This window comes from Delphinus delphis, chromosome 19 (genome assembly GCF_949987515.2).
Source record: "Delphinus delphis chromosome 19, mDelDel1.2, whole genome shotgun sequence".
Classification (NCBI taxonomy): domain Eukaryota; kingdom Metazoa; phylum Chordata; class Mammalia; order Artiodactyla; family Delphinidae; genus Delphinus; species Delphinus delphis.
In genome coordinates, this window is record NC_082701.1 from 52,351,015 (window position 1) to 52,375,927 (window position 24,913).

At 41.4% G+C, this 24,913-nt stretch overlaps 1 protein-coding gene and 1 pseudogene across 1 annotated transcript in view; one reads left to right on the forward strand and one right to left on the reverse strand.

Moving 5' to 3' along the window:
- STX8 (syntaxin 8) overlaps nucleotides 1–24,913 on the reverse strand; it is a 239,952-nt gene that overhangs the window by 182,839 nt on the left and 32,200 nt on the right. Inside the window, exon 5 of the mRNA XM_059998072.1 lies at nucleotides 13,429–13,553. Within this exon, the coding sequence (XP_059854055.1) occupies nucleotides 13,429–13,553 (125 nt within the window). The remainder of the gene's footprint in view (nucleotides 1–13,428; nucleotides 13,554–24,913) is intronic.
- Nucleotides 2,579–3,199, forward strand: LOC132414999 (ADP-ribosylation factor 1 pseudogene; annotated as a pseudogene).

Here is a 24,913-nt window from a genome sequence, read left to right on the forward strand (position 1 = left end):
CGTCTATAGACTACGGCAAGAATAGTTGGAACTAATTAAGAAGCCCGAGCAACAGAGACTTCCTGGGGAGAGGTAGAACAATTCTCCAATGTTTGCCACCCGCCAGCTGACTCAGAAACGGGTCTGTACTGACCAAAAAAGCACCTCCCCTTGTTTTAGCACGGGGATTTTTTTTTTTTTTTTTTTTGGGCCGCAACGCACAGCTTACAGGATCTTAGTTCCCCGACCAGGGATTGAACCCCAGGCCCCAGCAGTGGAAGCGCCGGGTCCTCACCCCCGGACCGCCAGGGAAGTCCCTCTCCCAGGGATTTTTGAGGTGATCCAGTCATTGTCATCACCTCACCCATCTTCTGCTGAACGTCCCTTCGCGCCTCAAATTATGCCAGCACAGAAGCTGAGGCCGGCTAACTGGCTGTAACGAGGCCTAGCTTCCGGGTCAGGGAAGGAAGGCATGCATTGCCTCGAGTCTAAGCTCTACCAAAACAACTGGTATTCAGGATGATTTTCCAAGTGTTTTCTAAAGGTCAACGAAAGTACAGAAAGGCTAACAGATTCCACGGGCAAAAGGAAGTCAGAAGCGACGCTTTGTGGTTGTGTATTTTTTTCCAGTGCGGGACCTGGCCAGGAAGCAAAGCCATGGTAACCTCAGCACATCACCAAGGTTCCTGGGGCAGAGAAAAGACTAATGAGGGTTTCGTGTAAAGATGACTTCCATTTTTGTGTTTATCCCTGAAAAACAGCTTGCTAGGAAATCAAGTGGGGGGGGGGGGCGGATAGAGCATTTCAAAACACAAAGGGAAGAGTAGAGAAACATCCTGACCTATAATATATGCTGCTTCTCTCCCTCCATTCCTTTACTCCCCCCCCACCAAATCCCAAAAGCCAGCCGGCTTCCAAAGGGTGGGCATCTCAGTAAGGGTGCTCTCGGTTTTGGAGACAATACAAACACTCGCACGCGGCGTCCTCTCACACCTAGCCTACAGCAATCTCTGAATGAGGCACCTCCTCGGGGGCAGGGATACTTTTCCTGACCGAAAAGTTTTTCTTGGTACAAAGCAACCATGCCCAGAAAATTCATTAGTACTGGCTAGTAAGACATTCCTTTCAGGAACCATGAATCCTGAAAAGTAAAATCGGCCTTGTTCTTAATTTCTTCACTTTACTTCCGAAAACGGCTGAAATACGTAGAGTTAGAGTGACCTGGGAGGAACAGGGCTTCCTTCCCTAGATACTTTCACTGTGAAAAGGGAGTTCAAAACAGAGTTAGACTTCCGCTTCTAGCCAAGAGGGACTGACAGGGACCAGATTTACTTCTGGCCCCAAACAACTGGAGAACAACACACAAACCCACAGGCAAAATATACAAAACAACAGTTTCAAGATGCAGACATGAGGAAATGAAGGACAGTGGTCCCCGAGACATGGGAAACAGATGAGAGGAGCTCTCCGCCCCACACCATCGCCTTGAGAGTTCCCAGGCTATGGTGTGGGGAAGGCAGACCCCAGGTAGAGCCCAGCAGTCTCCCCGAATTAAGAATCCAAAAAACAGGTCCAGGTGGCCACAGTACCAGAGAGCTGCACAGAGAGAGAATGCTGGAGATTTGCACAGGGTCCACCCTGAGACTTCAGGTGAACGTTGATCAGGGCAGATGTGTGAGGAAATTAAGGCTGGGGAAAGAACCACCTGAAAGCCTTAGAAGGAATAACTCTGAGCTCACAGGAATTGCACACGTAATTCCTATCCCTACCCACCAGGTCACCTCATAATTCAAAGGGCATCAGAGAGGGTACGCAGAATGGCTCTGGCACAGAAGTGAGGGAAATCACCTCTTGACTGGAGTCTGCAAACATTTTCTATCAAGGGCAAGAGAGCAAGTACTTTAGGCTTTCTGGTTCATATGGTCTCCTGTGCAGCTACCCAACCCTGCCATTGTCACAGGAAAGCATCCATAACTAATGAATGAATGAGCATGGTTGTGTTTCCATAAAACTTTATTTATGGACACTAACCTTTGAATATTATACAGTCTTTACAAGTCATGAAATATTCTTTGACTCTTTTCAACCATTTGAAAATAGAAAAGCCATTTTTACCTTGCAGACCATACAAAAACAGGTGGTGGGCCAGATGTGGCCCATAGGTCATGGTTTGCTGACACTTACTCTAAAATAAACACTGCTGTGGTCCACCTGACAAAGCAAGACCCAAATAACTGCATCCCAGCCAACAACAACAACAAAAAAATCTCAAGAATATTTTCAGAAAGAAATAGCTAGTAACTGAACAAAGAAAAACTCACATCTGGCCTTCAAATGAATACTTCCTCCATAAGATTAGAAACCAGGCAAGGATGTCTGCTCTCCTACATTGTACTGGAGGTTGTAGCAAGTGTAATAAGGCAAGAAAGAAAAAAGACATCCAGACTGAAAAGAAGTAAAACCACACCAATTAAAAGACAAAGACAGTCAGAGTGGATCAAAAAACAAGAGTCAACTATAGGTGGTCTATAAGAACCTCACTTTAAATATAAAGAAATATATGGATTAAAAGTAAATGGACTGAGTGGGAGCGAAACCAATGCCTGCCTTCGAGCAGCAGCTGCGCCACGGCCGCCAAGGGCTTCTGTGCCCAGTGTTGCTCCCACCAGTCTACAGCACAGGGCGTATCTTTGCAAACCTCTTCAAGGGCCTTTCTGGCAAAAAAGAAACGCCTATTCTCATGGTGGGCCTAGACGCTGCGGGAAAGACCACCATCCTGTACAAACTGAGGCTGGGTGAAATCGTGACCACCATTCCCACTACAGGCTTCAACGTGGAAACCATGGAATTCGAGCACATCAGCTTCACTGTGTGGGACGTGGGCAGCCAGGACAAGATCCAGCCTCTGTGTGCCACTGCTTCCAGAACACACAAGGTCTCACCTTTGTGGTTGAAAGCAAAGACAGGGAACGTGTGAATGAGGCCCAAGAGGAGCTTACAAGGATGCTGGCAGCAGACGAGCTCAGGGACACTGTGCTGCTCGTGTTGGCTAACAAACAGGACCTCCCCAATGCCACGAACGCAGCTGAGGTCACGGACAAGCTGGGTCTACACTCTGAGGCACGGGAACTGGTACACTCAGGCCACCTGTGCCACCAGTGGGGATGGGCTCTATGAGGGACTGGACTGGCTGTCCAATCAGCTCCAGAACCAGGAGTGAGCTGTACTCCTCTCTCCTCCCCATTCACTCCCCTCCTCCTACCCTTGCTTTACTCTCATGTGGCAAATGTGCCCCTGGGGTGTGAGCGCCAGAAGCTGTCTCCATGCTGGTCGGTCACGGTGTGCTTCACCGTGCTGTACATGTGCAGACGCTGCCTGCAACTGGGTTTTTATTTAATCTAAATAGTTTTTGTCTCCAATGAGGCAGTTTCTGGTACTCCTATGCAATATTACTGTTTGTTTGTTTGTTTTAATTGTAAAAAGAAAATCAACCCACTGTTTAGTACTGAGAAGGGATTTTGGGCACACGGGTCATCCAGGGGTCGCTGTTGCAGATGAGCCGGACGCTCCTCCTCTTGGGCTTTAGATCTGTGTTGAGATCCATTTTGGTGGTTGGTTTTTAACCCAAACTCGGTGCATTTTTTAAAATAGTTACAAGATAAGGAGAACACTCGAACACACAGAAGGGAGAAATGTGCCTAGTGTAGGTTCTGTAGTAATGGCCTGAGTCCAGTCCACCGGTGGTCTATCTCCTGTTGGGAATGTGAAGTGGGGCAGAACCAGCCATGATCCATTCTGCATGGTCACAGTAAGGTCCCTGTGATTTGCTCCGTCTCAGGTCATCCCACACCCCATAGCATTTGTGCTCACGTGGCCGCCCAGGAGGTGGGCTGGAGGTTGCAGCCACTTCTCTCAGACCCCTTGGAGGAACCCCAGCCTTTCTTGGGTCAGCATGGGCACTTTGGCTGGAACGCTCTGGTTGGAGCAGGAGCCCTGCCGTCTCCTTGCTTGCCTGCTCCGGGCTCTCTGGGGTTCCACCAGCATGAGCACAGGTGGTCATCCTTGAACCCCAGCCCCTCGGAGCCCCAGTGCTTTCACTCCCTCAGCCTGCAAGGGTCAGATTTGCCATTGAAAATAACCTCTACTTTTTTCTTTTGTATTTTGATAAACACTAAAGAAGCTGGAGCTGTTAACCTTTACCTTGGGGAAAACCTCAGAACTGCTTTACTTTGGTGTTGCAGAACCTCTTACTGCTTTCAATACACAATTAGTAATCAACTGTTTCGTATAGTTTTCAGTTTTCATTTTGACAAGCAAGCAGTGTAATTACAGCTATTAGAATAAAATCTCTTAACTATTAAAAAAAATAAAGGTAAATAGATGGAGAAAGATAAGCCATACTAACAGTCATCAAAAGAAAGCAGGAGTTGCCATATTAATTTCAGACAGAGCAGACTTCAAAGCAAGTAAAGTTAGCAGGGTTAAAGAGTATTATGTAATGATAAGGGGGTCAATTCTCCAAAATGACATAACAATCCTTAATGTGTATGCACCGAACAGAGCAAACTACATGAGACGAAAAGCTGATAGAGATGCGAGGAGGAAGAGATAAATCCACCATCATAGTTGGAGACTTCTACACCCCTCTATCAGAAATGGACAGATCTAGCAGGCATAGTTAAACTCAACACCACTATCAATCAGCTGATGTAATGGACATCTACAGACTGTTTTATCCAACAACAGTAGAATACACATTTTTCTCAAGCTCACATGGAACATTCACCAAGACAGACCACATTCTTGGCCATAAAACATACCTTAATAAATTTAAAAGAACAGAAATCATACAGTTCTGCTCTCGGAATACAACGGAATTGAACTAGAAATCAACAACAGAAAGATAGCTGGAAAATTCCCAAATACGTAGACATTAAACAACATTTCTAAATAACACATGATCAAAGAAGTCTCAAAAGAACTTTAAAAATATTTTGAACTAAATGAAAATGAAAACACAACTTATCAAAATTTATGATACAACAAAAGCAGTGCATAGAGGAGAATTTATAGCAGCAAATGCATATATTAGACAAGAAGAAAGATTAAGATCAATAGTCTAAGTTCCCACCTCAGGAAACTAGAAAAAGAAGAGCAAATTAAATCCAAAATAAGCAGAAGGAAAGAAATATTAAGAATTAGAGCAGAAATCAATGACACTGAAAACAGGAAATCAAGAGAGAAAAAAAAATCAATGAAACCAAAGCTGGTTCTCTGAAAAGATCAGTAAGTTCAATAAGCCCCTGGTCAGGCCAACTATGAAAAAAAAGAAAGGACACAAACAACTAAAATCAGAAATGAAAAAGCAAGCAGAAACACATCATCGTAAACAGCAGTGATGTCCACTTTTTCATTTCTGGCAACTTTTAAAAATTAATTTTTATTGGAGTATAGTTGATTTAAAATGATTTCCTGGATACACCAGGAAACTCAGACACCAGCATCTCCACCACTTGCGGGGGCAGTGTGTGGGGGGTGTTTGTCTACAGAGAAGCTCCCTGGAGAATGCAACAGGAACAGTACCATAAAATTTACAGTAAAATAGGAACAGAGGCAGCCAGTTGATTTTGCACAGGTATGTGCAAGCACTTCAAACCATCCACCCTTCTCGAACCCTGGCATGCCAACTGTCCGTCACAGCACCTTTAAAAGCAGAGGCACAAACATCACAAATGTTTGACCATAGGGCTGTGTGGTTCAGGATTTTATGAGAAAGCCATCTTTAATATACAGGGTTATAAAACATTGCCAGGTTATAGACCTACAGATTTCCTTTTTATACAACAAGTTCAAATGCTGCAACCATGACAAATCAGTGTCATTAAGGCATCCTCACGTCTCCAACATCATCTCATCAAAATTGTACCACATCAAAGGAATTTCCCCATCAACCATCAGCTATGACATGTGGTGCTTTTTAGGACACAGATGTATTGTTTACAGCTAATGGGTGAAACCATGGACCAACACGTAGGATTTCAGGATAAACAAGAAAAATCACATGATCATATCACCAGATGCAGAAAACATATCAGACAAAATCCAACGTCCCTTACTAATAAAAACTCTCAGTAAACTAGGAATAGAGAGGAAGCTCCTCAACTTCATACCTACAAAACCCCCACAGCTGGACTTCCCTGGTGGCGCAGTGGTTAAGAATCTGCCTACCAATGCAGGGGACATGGGTTCGAGCCCTGGTCCGGGAAGATCTCACATGCTGTGGAGCAACTAAGCCCGTGCACCACAACTACTGAGCCTGCACTCTAGAGCCTGTGAGCCATGACTACTGAGCCCTCGTGCCACAACTACTGAAGCCCACGTGCCTAGAGCGCATGCTCCGCAACAAGAGGAGCCACCGCAATAAGAAGCCCACGTACTGCAACAAAGAGTAGCCCCGACTCGCCACAACTAGAGAAAGCCCGATCACAGCAACAAAGATGCAATGCAGCCAAAAACAAAAACAAAACCCCCCACAGCTAACAACATACTTAATGATGTGAAACTCAAAGCTTTCCCACTAAGGTCAGGTAAAAGACAAGGATGTCCCTTCTCGCCACTTCTTTCCAGCCTTGTACTAGAAGTTCTAGCTAATGCAATCCGAAAAGAAAAGGCATACAGATTGGGAAGAAAAGAAAACTTCATTTGCAGGTTATATGATCACCTAAGTAAAAAATCCAAAAGAACTGACAAAAAATCTCCAGGAACTAAAAAGCCATTATAGCAAGGTTGCAGGATACAAGGTTAATATACAAAAGTCAATCTCTTCCCTACATACCAGCAACGAATAGGTGGAATTTGAAATTAAAAACACAATACAACTTACATTAGCACTCCCAAAAGTGAAATACTTAGGTATAAATCAAACAAAATATGTACAAGATCTAAATGAAAAAAACTACAAAACTGATGAATGGAAGCAAAGAACTAGATAAATGGAGAAATATTCCATATTCATGCATAGAAACACTCAATATTGTCAAGGTATCAGTTCTTCCCAACTTGATCTATAGACTCAACACAATTTCAATCAAAATCCCAGCAAGTTATTTTGTGTATATCAACTGATCCTAAAATTTATATGGAGAGGCAAAAGACCCAGAAGAGCTTACACAATATTGAAGGAGAAGAACAAAGTTAGAAGACTGACACTACTCAACTTCAAGATTTACTATAAAGCTATAGTAATCAAAACTGTGTGGTACTGGTCAATGGAACAGAACAGAGAGCCGAGAATCACAGACCCTTATAAATACAGTCAACAATCTTTGATAAAACAGCAAAGAAAACACAACAAAGTAAAGACAGTCTTTCAACAAATGTTGCTGGAACAACTGGACATTCACATGCGAAAAAATGAATCTAGACCCTACATTCTTGACAAAAATTCAAAATAATCATAAATCTAAAAGTAAAACAAAGCTATAAAATTACTAGAAGATCACATAGGAGAGAACCTAGATGACCTTGAGTATGGCAATGACTTTTTTTCTTATCACTTCATTCCTTCTTCATGCTTTTATGTAGAAAGTTTCTAATCTATATTATTTTCCTTCTCTCTAAATAACCTTTAAACCATTTTGCAAGGCAGATCTACTGGCAAATTTCCTCAATTTTCATTTGTCTAAGAAAGTATTTCTCCTTCAGTTTTGAGGGATAATTTCACAAGGTACAGAATTCTATATTGATGAGATTGTTTTGGAGGGTTTTTTTTGGCAACACTTTAAAGATTGCACTCCACTTTCTTGCTTGCATGGTTTCTGAGAAGTCAGATGTCATCTTTACATTTGTTCTTCTAGAAGTGAAGGGTTCTTTTTTGTTTGTTTTGTGTTGTTTTACTTCTAGATTCTTTTGGATTTTTTTTATCTTTGTGATTTTCTGTACTTTGAAAATGACATGCCTAGGTGTAAATGTTTTGGTATTTATCCTGCTTGGTGTTCTCTGAGCTTCCTAACTCTGTGGTTTGGTGTCTGCCATTAACCTGGGGGAAATTCTCAGCCATTGTTTCAAATATTTTTTCTGTTTTTTCCTCTCTCTTCTCCTTCTGGTACTCCCATTACACATCTACTACACCTTTTGCAGTTGTCCCAGTGTTCTTGGATACTTTGTTCTGTTTTATATCAATCTTTGTTCTTATTGCTTTTCACTTTTTGAGGTTTCTATTGAGATATCCTCAAGCTCAGAGATTCTTTCCCTCAGCCATATCTAGTCTACTAATAAGGCCATCAAAGGCATTCTTCATTTCTGTTACAGTGTTTCTGACCTCTAGCATTTCTTTTTGGCTCCTCCTCTCTGCTTCCATTGCCCATCTGTTCTTCAATGCGATCTACTTTATCTATTAGAATCCTGAGCATGTTAATCATTGTTTTAAATTCCTGGTCTGATAATTCCAACATCCCTGGCATGTCTGGATCTGATGCTTGCTGTCTCCTCAAATTATGTTTTTTTTTGCCTTTTGGTGTGCCTTGTAATTTTTTCTTATTAGACAGGATGTATGTGGTAAAATGTACTGCTGTAAAAAGACTTTTAGTAAAAGGTGGTGGTAAAGTGTGGACATTAAGGGAGTGTTCTACAGTCCTATCATTAGGTCCCAGTCTTTAGTGAGTCTATGTCTCTGGGCTGTGAACGTCACAAGGGTTTCAAAGTTTTTTCCTCCCCTTGCCACTTAGGTGGGACAGGATGGCTAGTGGGCTAGAGAGTTAGGCATTTCCTTTCCCCCAAGTCAGTTAGACTGATATAATTTTAGCAAGTTAGGTCCTGGTTAAGTAGTTTCTCCTGAGGATGAAATCTTGTTAAGAACAGAGTGCTCTAGCATATTCCAAAATGGTTCCTTTTCCCCTCTCTCTACCAGAAACAGGAGGGGATTTTTCTCTGGTATTTACTGTGAGAACCTGGTAGAGCTCCTAGAGGTGAATCTCACATAACTGTGAGGACCCCACTATGACTGGGTCCCCTGGAGTTTTTAATTCTCAGATTTGTCCATACTGAGCCTCCAGCCACTCATCAATGACAGTTCAGATTTTCCTACCCAACTGGTTCCCACACTGGCTTCTGCTCAGAAGTCTCTGCTCCAGTAAGCTGTGACTCCCTGTATTCTCCTGTCTCTCCAATCTTGCAGGAAGTGATTTGCCCTGTGCCCTCCTCTCTTACAGATCCAAGAAAAGTTGGTGACTTTTCCAGTCTGTTCAGATTATATTACTGATTGTTAGCATGGAGTGGTGACTTCCAAGGTCCTTACAGGCAGAACAGGAAACGAGAAGTCTGGCAATGACTTTTAGATACAAAACCAAAGGTACAATCCATGAAAGAAATAATTGATAAGCTGGACTCCATTAAAATTAAAATCTGCTCTGTGAAAGATACTATCAAGGAAATGAGAAGACAAATCATAGACTGGGAGAAAATATTTGCAAGAAACATCTAATAAAGGACTGTTACCTAAAATATACAAAGAACTCTTAATGGACCAAAGGTCTTAACAGATACCTCACCAAAGACAAATACAGGGCTTCCCTGGTGGCGCGGTGGTTGAGAGTCCACCTGCCGATGCAGGGGACACGGGTTCGTGCCCCTGTCTGGGAAGATCCCACATGCCGCGGAGCGGCTGGGCCCGTGAGCCATGGCTGCTGAGCCTGCGCGTCCAGAGCCTGTGCTCCGCAAGAGAAGAGGCCACAACAGTGAGAGGCCCGCATACCGCAAAAAAACAAAAAACAAAAAAAAACCATACAGATGGCAAATAAGCATATGAAAAGATGCTCCACACATAAGTCATGAGGGAAATGCAAATTAAAGCAAGAGATACCACTACACGTCTATTAGAATGACCAAACCCTGGAAACTGACAACATCAAACGCTGACAAGGATGCAGAGCAATAGGAACTCTCAATTCATCACTGGTGGGGAGGCAAAGTGGTACAGTCACTTTCGAAGACAATTTGGTGGTTTCTTACAAAACTAAACATTCTTACCATGTGATCTAGCAATTGCACCCCTTGGTATTTATCCAAAGAGTTGGTAAATTACATGTACACAAGAACCTGCACACAGATGTTTATAGCAGCTTTTTCATAATTGCCCAAATATGGAAACAATCAAGATGTCTTTCAGAAGGTGAATGGATAAACAAACTTGGTCCAAGCGGAGAGTGGAATATTATTCAGTGCTAAAAAGAAGTTAGCTATCAAGCCTTGAAAAGGCATGGAGGAACCTTAAGCACATACTAAGTGAAAGAAGCCAATCTGAAGTCTACATACTGTATTATTTTAACTACTGATATTCTGGAAAAGGCAAAACAATGGAGATGGTAAAAAGATCACAGGTTGACAAGGGTTGAGGGAGGAGGGAGAGATAAACAGGCAGGGCACAGAAGATTTTTAGGGAAGTGGAAATACTCTGTATGATGTTGTAATGAAGGATGTGTCATTTTATATTTGTCCAAACCATAGAATGCACAACACCAAAAATGAACCCTAAAATAAACTATGGACTTTGGGTGATTAGGATATCAATGTAGGTTAATTCATCATAACAAATATACCATTCTGGTGGTTGATAATGGAGGAAGACTATGCATGTGTGGGGAAAGGGGTTATATGGGAACTCTCTGTACCCTCCTCTAAATTTTGCTGTGTACTTAAAACTGCTCTTAAAAAAAGTCTTTAAAAAAGTAAAACTGTCTTTATCTACAGATGGCACTGACCATTGTATAGAAAGTCCTATAGATTCTACCCAAAAGCTGTTAATAAATTAGTGAGTTTATTAGCAAGGCTGCATGATCCAAGGTCAGTATACAAAAAATCAATTGTATTTTTATACTAGCCACAATCAGAAGTAGAAATTTATAAATGCCATTAATAAGAAAAAAATATGAACTACTTACGGATAAATCTGATAAAAGATGTACAAGACGTACAGTGAAAACTACAAAGCACTGCTGAGAAAAAGAACTAAATAAACGGAGAGATATGCCATATTCATGGATCAGAAGACTCAATATTGTTAAGATGTCAATTCTCCCCAAATTAAAGATGCAGTGTAATCCCAATCAAAAGCCCACGAGGCTTTTTTGTAGAAATTGAAAGCAGATTCTGAAATTCATATGGAAACGCAAAAGATCTAGAATAGCCAGTCACATTTTGAAAAAGAACAAAGTTGGAAGACTTATACTACCTGACTTAAAGACTTGTGGCAAAGATACAATAATGGAGACAGTGTGGCACTGATGTAAAGATAAACAAATGGACAAATGGAACAGAACGGAAAGTCCAGAAATAGGCCCACACCATATACGGTCAATTGATTTCCAAGAAGAGTAAAGTAATTCAGTAGAGAAAGGATGCTCTTTTCTTTCAAATGGTGCTGGAACAAATAAATATGCAAATGAAAAAAAAAGAAATGCATTTCATCTTGCTATATTAAAAAAAATCAATTCAACATAGACCATACACCTATTGTAAAACCTAAAACTATAAAATTGCTAGGAAAAAAAAGGCAGTAAATCTTTGTGGCTTTAGGTAGTCAAAGATTTCTAATTGGACTTCATTAAAATTAAGAACCTCTGCTCTTTAAAGGCCATTGTTAAGAAAACCAAAAATATAAGCCACAGATGGGGAGAAAATATTTCTAAAACATAAATATCTGACAAACATATAAAAGGATATGTTTTATAAAATTCTTAAAACTCAGTAACAAAAGATGAACAACCCAATTAAAAATAGGTAAACAATTTGAACACACACTTCATCGAAGAAGACACGCTGATGACAAATAAGCACATGCAAAGATTCAGTCATTGGGGAAATACATATTAACACCATGATGAAATGCAACTACACACCGACCTGAATGTCTCAAATTAAAAAGACTTTCTATAACACTCTTTGGCGAGGATCTGAAGCAATTGGGACACAAATTCTTCTGGTGGCGATGTAAAATTGTACAACCACTTTTGAAATGAGTCTGGCAGTGTCTTTAAAAGTTAAACATAATGAGGATATACGTATATGTATAGCTGATTCACTTTGTTATAAAGCAGAAACTAACACACCATTGTAAAGCACTTATATTCCAATAAAGATGTTTCAAATAAAGTTAAACATACGCCTCAGTCATTCATGAAAATGTATGTCCATACAAAGACTTGCACATGAATGTTCATGGCAGTTTTATTTGTATAATACAAAATACGCATCAACAGGTGAATGGATGTGCAGACTGTGGTCAATTTATGCAAGGGAATACTATTCTGTAATATAAGAGAATGAAATACTAGTCCACGGAACAACGCGGATGAACCTTAAAATAGTTACACTGAGATAGAGGCCAGACCCCACCCCATCCCCAACAGAAGAGCACATACTGTATGATTCCATTTATACAGAAAAAAAAAAAAAACTAATTTATAGCAACAGAAAGCAGATCAGTAGCTACCTGGGGATGTGGGAGGGACGACAGTAAGATTTACAGACAGACATGAAGAAAACTGTCAGGAGTAATGATTATGTTTATTACTTGGATTGTACTGATGGTTTCACAGGTGTATACACGTATCAAAACTTACTAAAGCATACACTTTACATATGTGCTATTTACGATGTCAACCACACCTCCATAAAGCTGTTTTTAAAAAAGTAGAACATCTGTAACACTGACATGAAAAATGTCTATCACACGTATTAAATTTTTTAAAAAGCTGTGGAATTATCTATATCATGATCTCATTTATGTAAAATATATGTGTGCTTACACTGAATATACAGTATATATGTATAGAAAAAAGCCTGAGGAAATATATTGTTAGTCTGTTTACAGTTTGAGATCGGAGAAACAATAGATACAGCTTTTCACCTTATATATCCCTATATTGTTTAAACTTTGTATAACAAATAGGCGTTACTTCTGAAATTAACGACGAGAAGAAATTAGCAGTTTTAAAAGCCACTGGGCAAGATGAACTTGAAGGTAAAAGCCAAAATCACTTCTTTGTACAGCAGAAACTAACATTGTAAAGCAACCTTACTCCAATAAAAAATTAAAAAGTAAAAAATAAAACAAATTGACTTATATGTGAAGAAAATGGAGTCTTTTTCTTTGGAGAATGATCCCCAATCGTGGAGAACAGGGAGGGGGCACACGCCTCAGAGTCACCTGGACTGATCAGACTCAGAACTGCTCTGTCCTTCTCCCAGGAGAGAATCCCTACTTCCATGAGCTACCTGGATGGACAACAGCGTTTGTCTGATCTTCAGGTACCCTGAGGCACAAAAGCGCCAAGAGCTCTCCAAGAGCAACAGTTTTACCTCCGACTTTCAGTGGGTATGAGGGATACCCCCAAGGCTATGGTAACAGATCTGACAATGTTTCTGAGCCCGCGCTCTTGGGGTATTTAGTACCTTGGATAATTTTCTGCTGCTGTTCCCGGATTTCGTCAAAACCCAAGCCTCTGGTCTCCTCCGGCTCCTCGAAGAGCCACGGGTTGGGTCCTCCTCGCTTGGCCCCTCCAGTCATCAGGCTGGACCTGAGAACAAGATTACAGGCGTTACGTAACTCGAAAGGCATAGCTCTGCTGCAAATCACTCCCACGAGTGCCGAGGGGGCTAGCCTCGCCTGCTTTGAAAATTCAATTCGACTGCAATTTATTGCATGCTTAGTTTATGCCAGCAACTGTGTTCAGTGCTGGAAGAGATACGCAGATAAATAAGGCCCAAGCCTGGTCCCCAGGAGAATTACAGCCTGTAAAGGAGACTGTGGCAGCGCATAATAGTTTTACTAATCCTCCATGAGACATCTGAGTCAATAATCATAAATGAAGGTCTTAAATTTCAAAACACAAGGCCAAATGGAAGTGGCCTTTCTATTAGGACAAAGTCTGTCTCACAGGTGGCACCAAAGGCACAAATATTATTTCTCGAGAAGATATAACGTTGCCCCTACAGGTTTTTTTTGCCCCTAGCATTAAACCTACAGGTTTTTTAATGCCCCTAGCATTAAAAATGACCACTTACTTTCTTATTTCGTATTTGGCTGCTCAGATGGAAACACATGCAGGGTTTCAAAACCAAGTCTATGAATATAGCATAGCATTTATAACACCAATTCTGAATTATCCATCCTAATCTTGACTCCCTCTCGTAACCCATACGCTCCTTCTGCACGAGACATATTGGGCTCCTTGCTGGCCCAGGAACACAGAACACACACTTCTGGCCTCAGTCCCATGTTTACAGGATCCTTCTCACTCCAGGTATTTCCCCTTCTGCCTCCACCTGCCCACATTCTGTGCAAACTGTGAGGAGCATCTTGTGGATGAAACCATATCCGACCATTTCTACCCAGATGGGAACAGCCACTCACTCTATAGTATGACTCATAGGATTTTTAAAATGATGGTAATGAGGGGCTTCCCTGGTGGCGCAGTGGTTAAGAGTCCACCTGCCAATGCAGGGGACACGGGTTCAAGCCCTGGTCCAGGAGGATCCCACATGCCACGGAGCAACTAAGCCCGTGCGCCACAACTACTGAGCCTGTGCTCTAGAGCCCGTGAGCCACAACTACTGAAGCCTGCGTGCCTAAAGCCCGTGCTCCGCAACAAGAGAAGCCCCCGCAATGAGAAGCCCGTGCACCGCAACGAAAAGTAGCCCCCACTCGCCACAACTAGAGAGCCTGTGAGCAGCAACAAAGACGCAAAGCAGCCAAATATTAAAAAAAAAAGAGAGAATGGACCGTGCTCACCAGCTCCACTTCTTGACCCTTGGGGTTCACTCTTCAGCCCCCGTGATCCAACTTCTACCCCATCACACTGCTGAGGCTTTTCTCAACCATAACCTCCTTACTGCCAAAACCTCGTGCCAGTTCTCACTTCCCCCGTCCCTCCAGGCCTCACTGGCCACTGCTGACCTTCTTCCAGTATCCAGGAAACCCCTCCTCCCTCAGCTCCTTCCATGCCACTCTCTCCCACGGGCAGGTCCTTCTCTGTAACTTGCAGGTACCTCTTCTTCCATCTGCCCTTTAAATAGAAGTGTGCCTCAGGGATTCTAGTTAGATCTTCTCTTCTTGCTATACTGTCTCTCCCTGGGCACTTTTATCTGTGGTTTCAGGCTGTAAGGACAGATGCCAGCAGTGCTTACACCATTTTTACTCCCCAATATGAATGAAACGGGCCATATTCTCTTGAGTCACCATGGTGGTGGATTCTCACCTGGGGGCTCCCGCCCTGGCAGGGCACTATCAGAAATCTGACGGTGGGGGAGGAACGGTGTACAAATAGTTAAAAAGAAACCCCACATATCACAATCCAGGGGAGGCAGGTCCTCCCACCCCTCATCCTGATTGAAAAATCACCGACTTTCAAATTTCTCTACCCACACCATCTCCCTACAGGCTCTTCTATCTACATTTATGCATTTTCCTTTAGGACTCTCCAGCTGGGAACTCCACTCCAAATTCAACACACCCAAAATCAGATTCACTACCTTCACCTCATAAGCTGTTTCTTCTCCTATCCTCTCTAGCGGCATCACTGTATTCCCAAGTCATCCAACCCCCCCTCACCTCCACCCCCCCGGCCACATCTCATCAATTCCCAAGACCTCCCTTGGAGCTGGTTCTCAAGTCCATGCCTCATTTCATCATCTCTCATGTAGAAGAAGCTCATAGCCTCCAACCGGTCTCCTTGTTCCCAGTCACCCTGATTCAAATCCCCTTACACTCTGCTACCAGAACGATCTTTCTAGACCGGAGATCTCCCCTATTTTAAAACTGTCACGACTCCCTAGAAGCTACAGGTCAAACTTAAGCTTTACAACATGGCCCCAGTGATCTCTGCAACGTCATCTCCCGACACCCCCTTCCATAACCCTACTCTTCCTTCAGCCTTAAGACTCTTACCACGTCTCAGACAAAGGCACAAACTTTCACACTCTCATGTTTTTGTATGAGTCTGGAGGGTCCCCACCCCCACACCCCTTTGTCCATCTGGCAAAATTCTATTCATCCCCCAAGGCTCAACTCAAATGTCACTTCTGCTGTTTAGTCTTTCCCGATTCCCGTCCCCACCCCCTCTTCCCTTAAATCCATCACTCCTGGTGCTCTCACGGCACTTCGTGCAAAACCTCCAACGTGGCATTTATCAAGCAGGATTGTAGTTAGTTATTTACTCACCTGTCTCCCTTCCTAAATTATGAGCTCTGGAAGGAAAGAGGCCACATGACAGTCATGTTTATATCCCTAGGACCAGAAAGACAGTTCCTCTGAGTACGCCGGAGAAGCATTCAGTACGGGTTTATGAAACAGAACTAAGAAAACCACTGAGCTTTTTAAGCGAGAGACAAAATGAGAGGGATATTTAACATTTATTTTGAGATTAAAAGAAAAAAAAGGCAAAAGAAATCTTAACTGCCACCTGCCTTCAAGAGTTTAGCAGCAAAGACTGACGTTGTTCAAGCAGATGGAGAGAATTTTAACTTGAACGGGAATTCTGTCACTAAAACACCTTGCAGCTCAAGCCCACTTTTGGAAGGACAATGAAGGAGTGTTTCTCCTTTGAAAAGTCAGTTAAAGAAAGGAAATGCTAAATACTACGCTTCTGAGGTTAGGGTAGACTTGAAATGTTTTTAAAAATAAATCCATCATTTTTACCCATATTTTCAAGATGGAACTTATCTAATAAAATGGAACTTATCAAATAAATGTCACATTACTAAACAGGTTAGATATCTGTCTTAAGATTTGACCAAAAAGTTTTAGTCCCTTCTGACACTGTAAAAATATTTCATTTTTATCCCCAAAAGAAAGTGATACACATTATTAAATTATGACAATATGGGGGGGTTGCAGTTAATCCATGTTTTTCTGCTGACAAATGTAGTTGAAACTTGTTAGAGTTCACAGGGAGGGTGTTCTTATCAACCGAATATAGAATTGAAAAAGCAGTGGATTCCAAGAAGCAGCTTTTCTTAGCATTTCCAAAAGATGTCAAAGTGACCATAAAAGTGTTTGTTTTGTCTGAAAAAACATCGGTGTTTGAGTATTCACAGGCCACAGAGAGGTTTGCAGTCAGGACTAGAGATGATATTTCTAGGGTGTCAGTGAGTTGAATCGAGTCTACAGAGCTTTGTAACTAGACTTGCCTGTAGATGTGAAAATGCTGCTATGGTCTGAAAGGGTGATTTCCCGTCTCAAAGCTTTCTCAGCTAGTTTCTTTCCATGAATATAAAGATGCACAGAGGCTCAAATTTCAATCAGAAATAGTTTCCTTTGACATACATTCTTTAAAGGCAAAATCTGGCAACAATATCCAGGCTGGCTTACACTGAGGAGAGGCCGCAGTCAGGGAGGTAGACCAGAAGGCTAGTGCAATTTAGGCAGAAGGGGATGGGGGTCTGGATGAGGGAAATGCCAAGATGGAATGGCAGGGAAGGGACGATTCACCCAGCAATTCAAAGGAAAGCTCCACAAGTGCTGGTGAGTAGAATGGAGACAGAGGATCAAGATTTCCAAACTGGGTGACTTGGAGAATTGACACAACTTAGGGAAATGTTTCATTTCCTTTCGGGATTTTCTCAGATTTCGACATAACTCCCGTAACAACCCCAAAGTAAAACTGCTGTCAAGATCATAAGCTATGGATTTGTGGCTACTTGTGGCCATATTTACTAGACAGCTAACTTAAGTCCAGTACTCTGCCCAATTCTGTTTTTGTATCCCATCCACCTATTCATCCAACCATCCATCCTACACACACTTACTGAGTCCCTTCTATGTGCCAGCATGAATCTAGGGGCTTGGAAGAGAACAAGAGAGACAAGTACCTGACCTCAGGAAGCTGGTACTCCAGGGACAATAAATGCCTAACACTGAGCCTTTTGCAAAGTACTCAAATTTTTGTTGTTGTTAACTAATTGAATAAAGATTATTCAATTTGTTTAGACTAATTAGTATTAATCCAGAACAGTAAGACCTCAAGCAAGGAAAATCTCTTACTTACATGTCATTCAAGGCAAGTCTCACAACAGCATCTTTAAAATCTACCGTAAGCAAATAATTTTTTAATTGTAAACCACTCTCATTTTTCTCCCTATTCACTGCTGGCTAAACGTTACCAGTAAGAAGTTTTAAATATAACAGTAAAACTTAACAAAACAGCTCACAGAAGAACACAAGTCCGGGGGGGGGGAAAGGCCATCAGAAGTCATTATTTTGGCCTCTGACCTGAATTTGAGAAACCTCTGTGTGCTGTTCTCGAGTCATCCAGGCAATCTAAAATCAAGCAAATAAAACCAAAGGGAACAATTCTTTACTTTGACCTTAATGTCACTGTCATGGTACCTGCAAAGTCGAAGGAGGACAGGAACGGGTGATTGGAAAAAAAAAACCCCACAGAATTCTTAGGTTTTGTCTTTTTTTAAATTGACACATAGTTGATGTACAATGTTGTGCTCATCTCTGCCGTACAGCAAAGTGACTCAGTTATACACATGTAGACGTTTTATGTTTCCATTATCGTTTATCACAGGATACTAAGTAGTTTTCTGTGCTCTGTATTACGACCTTGGTGTATAAAAACCTAAGAATTCTAAGTGAAAGATGAATTAGCTACTCTGCCAGATGTCTGGTGACTGAGCGCCATCTGCTGGTTAGCGATTAAAGTACAAAATAAATGTTAACCAATAATTACCATTTATTACAAGCAGCTCCTTACTTTATTACACAGTGGAGTCTTGAAAACACATTTAGAAACAGAAAGAGTGAAAGTCAACAATATGCTTCCATATTACAAGGGAGTTTCTGTTGTGCCTTTTCGACACTCATTTCAATAACAAATGTTCTACATCTTCTTTCACTTTGTTCTGCAGGACCAAACACACTTAAATGATAAATCCAATGAGAACCCAATGAGGCTGACAATTTGCATTTAGGCATTAGGCGTGCCCAGTGATTTCCATCTTTGCCTCAACCTGTTTTCCCCTTTATATGTGTTTCCATTCTCACTCATTTAAAGATACAAGGCACTAAAATATTCAATTAGTTGTGCAAATTAACACTGTTCTCTGGACAAAGATGCAAGTCCAGTAAAATGAAATTGGCTGGAAGGGAGTAGAATTAAACACTACAATGCTCTACAGTGTTAAAAATTCTATGCTAGAATTTTATATTTGTCAGCTGATGTACAAAAATCCAAATTTGGCATTGAAACTGTTGAAGGGTGTGAATAATGTATATGCTCGAGATGCACAAAAGTACCGCCCATACAGTCATCACTTCCACCTCAATAACCTTGTTTCTTATCAACCTAGTTCATATCCAAAAACTCAAATTCATAATAACCATGGCATCCTCTCCCTCTGGAGCCAAGGCCCAGAAATCTGTAGTCTCCCTCAGGTGAATTTTTATGCAACCACCCAGGCACCAATACACAGATGGGTATGGAAATTACAGGTCTGGAAAGAGTAGGGTTAAAGAACGAGGGAAGCCGTAAGCGGTATAAACCCTACTCACTCCACAACGGCGATCTCAAGTCTCATTCCATCCAGTTCTTCTCAACTTCCTCCACCTCACATGGATCTCTCTCTTCTCCAATCTCCTAGACCATTTATGGCCCAGGCCACATCATTTAGCACATACTTATAAACCATCACGGACTGTTCTCCGTGGTCCGCGGCACGTGGGATCTTCTGGACTAGGGCTCAAACCTGTGTCCCCTGCATTGGCAAGCGGATTCCTAACCGCTATGCCACCAAGGAAGTCCTTCTTTTAATAGACAAGAGAATTTTTTTCTTTTTTCAGTTTCTTTACAATTTTCACTTATAAGAAGCACAAGTTGGAGAGTATTATAGAGGCTTTATAAAAAATGAGTCAACATAACTTACAATACAGTGTGTATAGGTAACTCCTTTCTTCTTCCTGTTTATTCACTGCCAGGAATTTGCTTCCTTTTTCAATTCCCAAGTGAGTTTTATCATTTAAAAGTAATGCATGAGGACTTCCCTGGTGGCGGAGTTGTTAAGAATCTGCCCGCCAATGCAGGGGACACGGGTTCGAGCCCTGGTCCGGGAAGATCCCACATGCCGTGGAGCAACTAAGCCTACAAGCCACAACTACTGACCCTGTGCACCGCAACTATTGAAACCCATGCCCCTAGAGCCCGTGCTCTGCAACGAGAAGCCACCGCACCACAAAGAGCAGCCCCCGCCCGCCGCAACTAGAGAAAGCCCACACCCAGCAAATGAAGACCCAACGCCGCAAAAAAAATAAAAGTAATCATGCAGAAGTAGGAAATCTTTTTATTTTCCCCATCAAAAGTCACAACTGTACCAGTAGTTAAGGATTGCAATTCAAAACAAGATACCATTTCTCACCCATCAGATCAGCATAACCCAACCAGTTCTGTAACACCTGCCAACACCTACGGTGTAGGGAAATGGGCTCTCCCATATACCGTCAGAGGAAACGTAAAGCACTATAACTTTTAAGAAACAGACATGGCAGACCCTGTTACATTTTGAACACCCATCCCTTTTGTCCCAATAACCCCACTTAGGGGAATCTGTCTTATAGAGGTAGAAGCCACAGTCTTCATGAATATTTACCACATCATTGTTTGTAATGGCAAAAAACTAAACCACCCAATATTCATCAAATGGGGAGTGGCTGGAAAAGTGACTGCCTATTTCTATCGTGAAATAATGCAGCTATTGAAGAGAATTTTGTTAAATCTATTTGTTAGAGGAATGCCCAAATTTAAATGAAAAACACTAAATTACAGAGTAATATGTAAAATTTTTTTTTCCACAAAATAGGAAAGGAAAATGCATATTCATGTAACTACACTTGTAAATATTTGTACAAGCACAGATAAATGTGGGGAGGTTAACACAGGTTACATCAGGAGAATGACACTGGAGGGAAGGAAGGGGGAGAGGGTATTAACTTTGGGTCATACCTCAGTGTAGACTGACTTGTTATCATGAGTGTGTATCGTGTGGATAATTTGTTTTAAATTCAATAAAAGATGAGTCATTTCCCCATAGGGCGGGAGAACCAGGGAAGGAGAGCTGATAAGGCAGCCAAGACCCACAAAAGTAAAGACCATTTCAGTGAAGACTATCAAAGGCACTGAAAGGGTTCCTCTCTTTCAAAATTAAGAATGGGAAGCAGAAACTAAAACCAAGAAATGCCAAAACCAAACATCTTTTTCCAGGGGGAGAAGAGCAATGGAAGAGAAAGATGTGACAGGAAAAGGAAGGAAGATGAAAGAGGGGGAAAGAAACAAGAATAAGCAGCTTGCAGATGGACGGGGAAAAAGTCTACAGAGAGGCCCTGAGGAGGAAGTTTAAACATGACAAATGGGTTTGCGGTGACACAGAGGAGGGGGGTAAAGATGAAAGAGAACTGAACGGTAAGCGATTCCTCCTCCAAAGTTGGACAGTCCAAGCAATCAACCCTTCTCTCCTCACTCTCAAGGGAGGAGAACCCTAACTTTTAAAAATCTAGGAACTGGAAAGGTCTGAGTATGTCTCCCCTTCTATTGACTTACATCTCCATCTTGTGGCCTGTTCAAGACATAGCTGTGTGTGTGCATACATACACACACACACACGTACGGATAGATACACAAGCGTCTCAGTGTATATATGCACGTATACTTATACATAAGTATACATGGCTATATACGTATACATACACATACATATGTAATATATACGCTAAGCATATATGTAACGTAAGTATACATTATGCTATATATTGTAAGTATACGTGTATATGTAAGTATACTTATAAGTATATATACATATGTATTACATAAAAGTGTGTATACATGTGTATTCACGAATTTTTAAATTCAAGTAGAACATACAGGCAAAGAAACCGAAGCGTAGCGCTCAAAGAATTCACAAAGTGAACACCCCCAGTTAATCACTACCCAGGATAAGAAACGGAGCGTAAGCAGAACCCCAGGACCTCCCATGCCCCCTTCTGGTCACTACTTCCCCCAAAGGGAACCACTTTCATTACTGATAACACCATATACAAGGCCTGCCTTTATAGGAATGGAATCCATATGGTACGCAAGCTTCTGCCTGGCTTATTTCACCCAGTGCTGTGTTTGTGAGATGCATCCAGTGTGTGGTGTGTGGCTGTAGATCGTTTCCTCTCATTAGGATCATTGTATAAAATACGCCATCATGTATTTATCCGCTACAGTGTTGGTGTTCAGTGGTTGTTTCCAGGTGGGACTATTTGGAAGGATGCTATCAACACGTACATGTCTTTAGTACAGTTTTCAGAGAGCTTTCCAGAGTGGTTGTAAAATGATGGTCCCTCCAGCAGGACATGAGAACTCCAGTGGCTCCACATCTTAGTAACTCCTGAGACATCTGTAATTTTAATTTTAGCCAATCTGGCAGGCGTAATGGTATGACAGCATGGTTTTAGTTTGCAATTTCCTGATGACTGGAGAGGCTGAATACCTTTTCATGTGTTCAGCCACTGGACATCCTCTTTTGTCAAGTACAACATCAAGTTGTCTGCCTATTTTTTCCCTAAGGAGTTTTTCTTGATTTATGGGGGCTCTTTATATATTCCGTGTCAAATATATCTTACGTGCCAGATAGATTCACTGCAAATCTAGATTCCCATTCTACGGCTTGGCTTTGACTCTCTCTGTGCTATCTTTTGATACACAGAATTTATTTTAATGAAATCCAATTTACCATGCATCTCCTTCACATTCAGTCTTTGTGTTCTGTTTAAGAAATCTTCGCCTATTCTCAAGGTCATAAAGATATCTTCCTACATTTTCTTAAAGTTTTAGTTTACCTTTCACATTTAGGTCTACAATCGTTCTGGAATTGATTTTCATGGAAGGTTGACTGTAGAGGCTAAGATTTGTTTTTTTTCCATGTGGACATTCAGCTGACCTAACACTATTTATTGAAAAGATCTTTTCTCCACTGCACTGCAGTGTCACCTGTCATAAATCATGTGACAACATGTGTATGGAGGGCTGTTTCTGGACTCTATTTTGATCCACTGGTTTACTGGCCTGTCCTTGTGCCAACACCACACTGCAGCTTTACGGTTAAGTCTTGATAAATGATTACGTGAGTGTTCAAAACTTTTTTCTTCAAAATTGCCTTGGCTCTTCAAAATTACCATATATACCTTAGAATCAGCTTAAGTGACAACAAAAAAACTGGCTGGGGAATCTAAACGGGTTTGCTCTGAATCTACAGATCAATTTTAAGAGAACTAACATCTTTACAGTACGGAGTCCTCCCAATCTGTGAACATGGTTACCCCTCTATTAGGTTTTCCTTCCTTTCTCTAAATGCTTTATAGTTTTTAGTATAGAGGTTTCATACTTTCATTTGACTTATTCCTACATATCTCCTGTTTTTAAAATACTGTTATAAATAGCACCTTTTAAGTTTGTTTTCATTTGGTATGTCTTTGTTGTCCAGCTTTCAAGATCTTCCTAGGAGAGGAACTACCAGGTTGCTGCTGCGAGCTCATGGACAGACCATGCTGTATCACACAGTGATAACTGGCCACCTTCACTGACTTGAGCAACAGTGTGGGGATTGCAACGACTGATATTTACCTAGGTCTTAACGTCTCTGGGTTCACTCCCTTGATCAGTCATCCAAATGGATAATCCTTCTTTACCATTAGTATCAAATTGGAAGTCAAGCTGCTAACAGAGCTTCCTTTCCTAGCCCACGGAGAAAAAAAAATCTGGGCTAAATGACCTTCAAGTGATAATCAGTCTTGTTAGTATACATAACTGAAACACTTCAAAAGAGCTATTCTGTCAAGTTTGAGACAATTTCAAGATATTTAAGAGTACTATTTAAACATCCTACTTCATAAGCCCCAAGATACACTGCTAGACAAAAAAGGTAACGCACAGTAAAGAGGACATTTTACACTATAATTCACACTAAAAACTGAAAGGGTGAGAGTGACTGGAGATGTGTATCCTTATACATGTGTATTACCTTTCTAGAAGGATACACAAAACTGTTAGAAGTTGCTGCCTCCAGGGAGGAAAAGGGAAAATGCATGCCAGAAGTGGGAGGGCACTCCAGTTTTCATCGGTAACCTTTTTGTACAGTTGGGTGTTTATATGTGATAAACATCTTTAAAAGTAAATTTATGTTTTACATGTTTTCAAAAGCAAGTATTCTATTCGTTCCCATTAACCACCGGAACATCCCAAAGCATCAACATTTTGGCCTGACACTATCAACCAAACTGCCTCTTCCAGAAAAGTCAAAAGAAATACTTGGTCATATGACATATCCAGTTTTTCCCCCCAAGAAAACATGGTCACCGTACACTGTGCATGGCTAGTATCAGACCAGTAGTTAATACAGAAAAAAAACTGCTAAGGCAACATATATTCCAAATTTTTCAAGTCGGTCCATGTTTCAAACACTCCCTCTTGTCCCTAAGTATCAGTCCCTGCAACAAATTAACCTATTTAACCTATGTTTCTTCAGAACATGGAGACAAAGTCAGAAGCTATTACCTCCCAAATGGAATTAAACAATAATTAACAAAATGCACAAGATCATCTGTCCACAGAAGCAGCCAGTTCTATGAAACTGTATAAATGTGTTGCTGTTGAAACTGGGTTCTACTTCGAAAGCACTTCTCCTAAACCTCTTCAGGAATACAGGTAAGAGTAAATAACCCAGCTTCTTTAAACAGTGAACTAGAGATTTAAGGCAATTATCCAAGTTCCACTTGAACCTAAATAAAATAACCCAGAAGGCCAGTGAGCTACCACTTCTCTGGGATTTCAAGAACTTACTGAGGTCACAGTAGTGAGGAACCTGGAGTCTCTGGTGTCAGAAGAAACTTCAAGATGAAGAG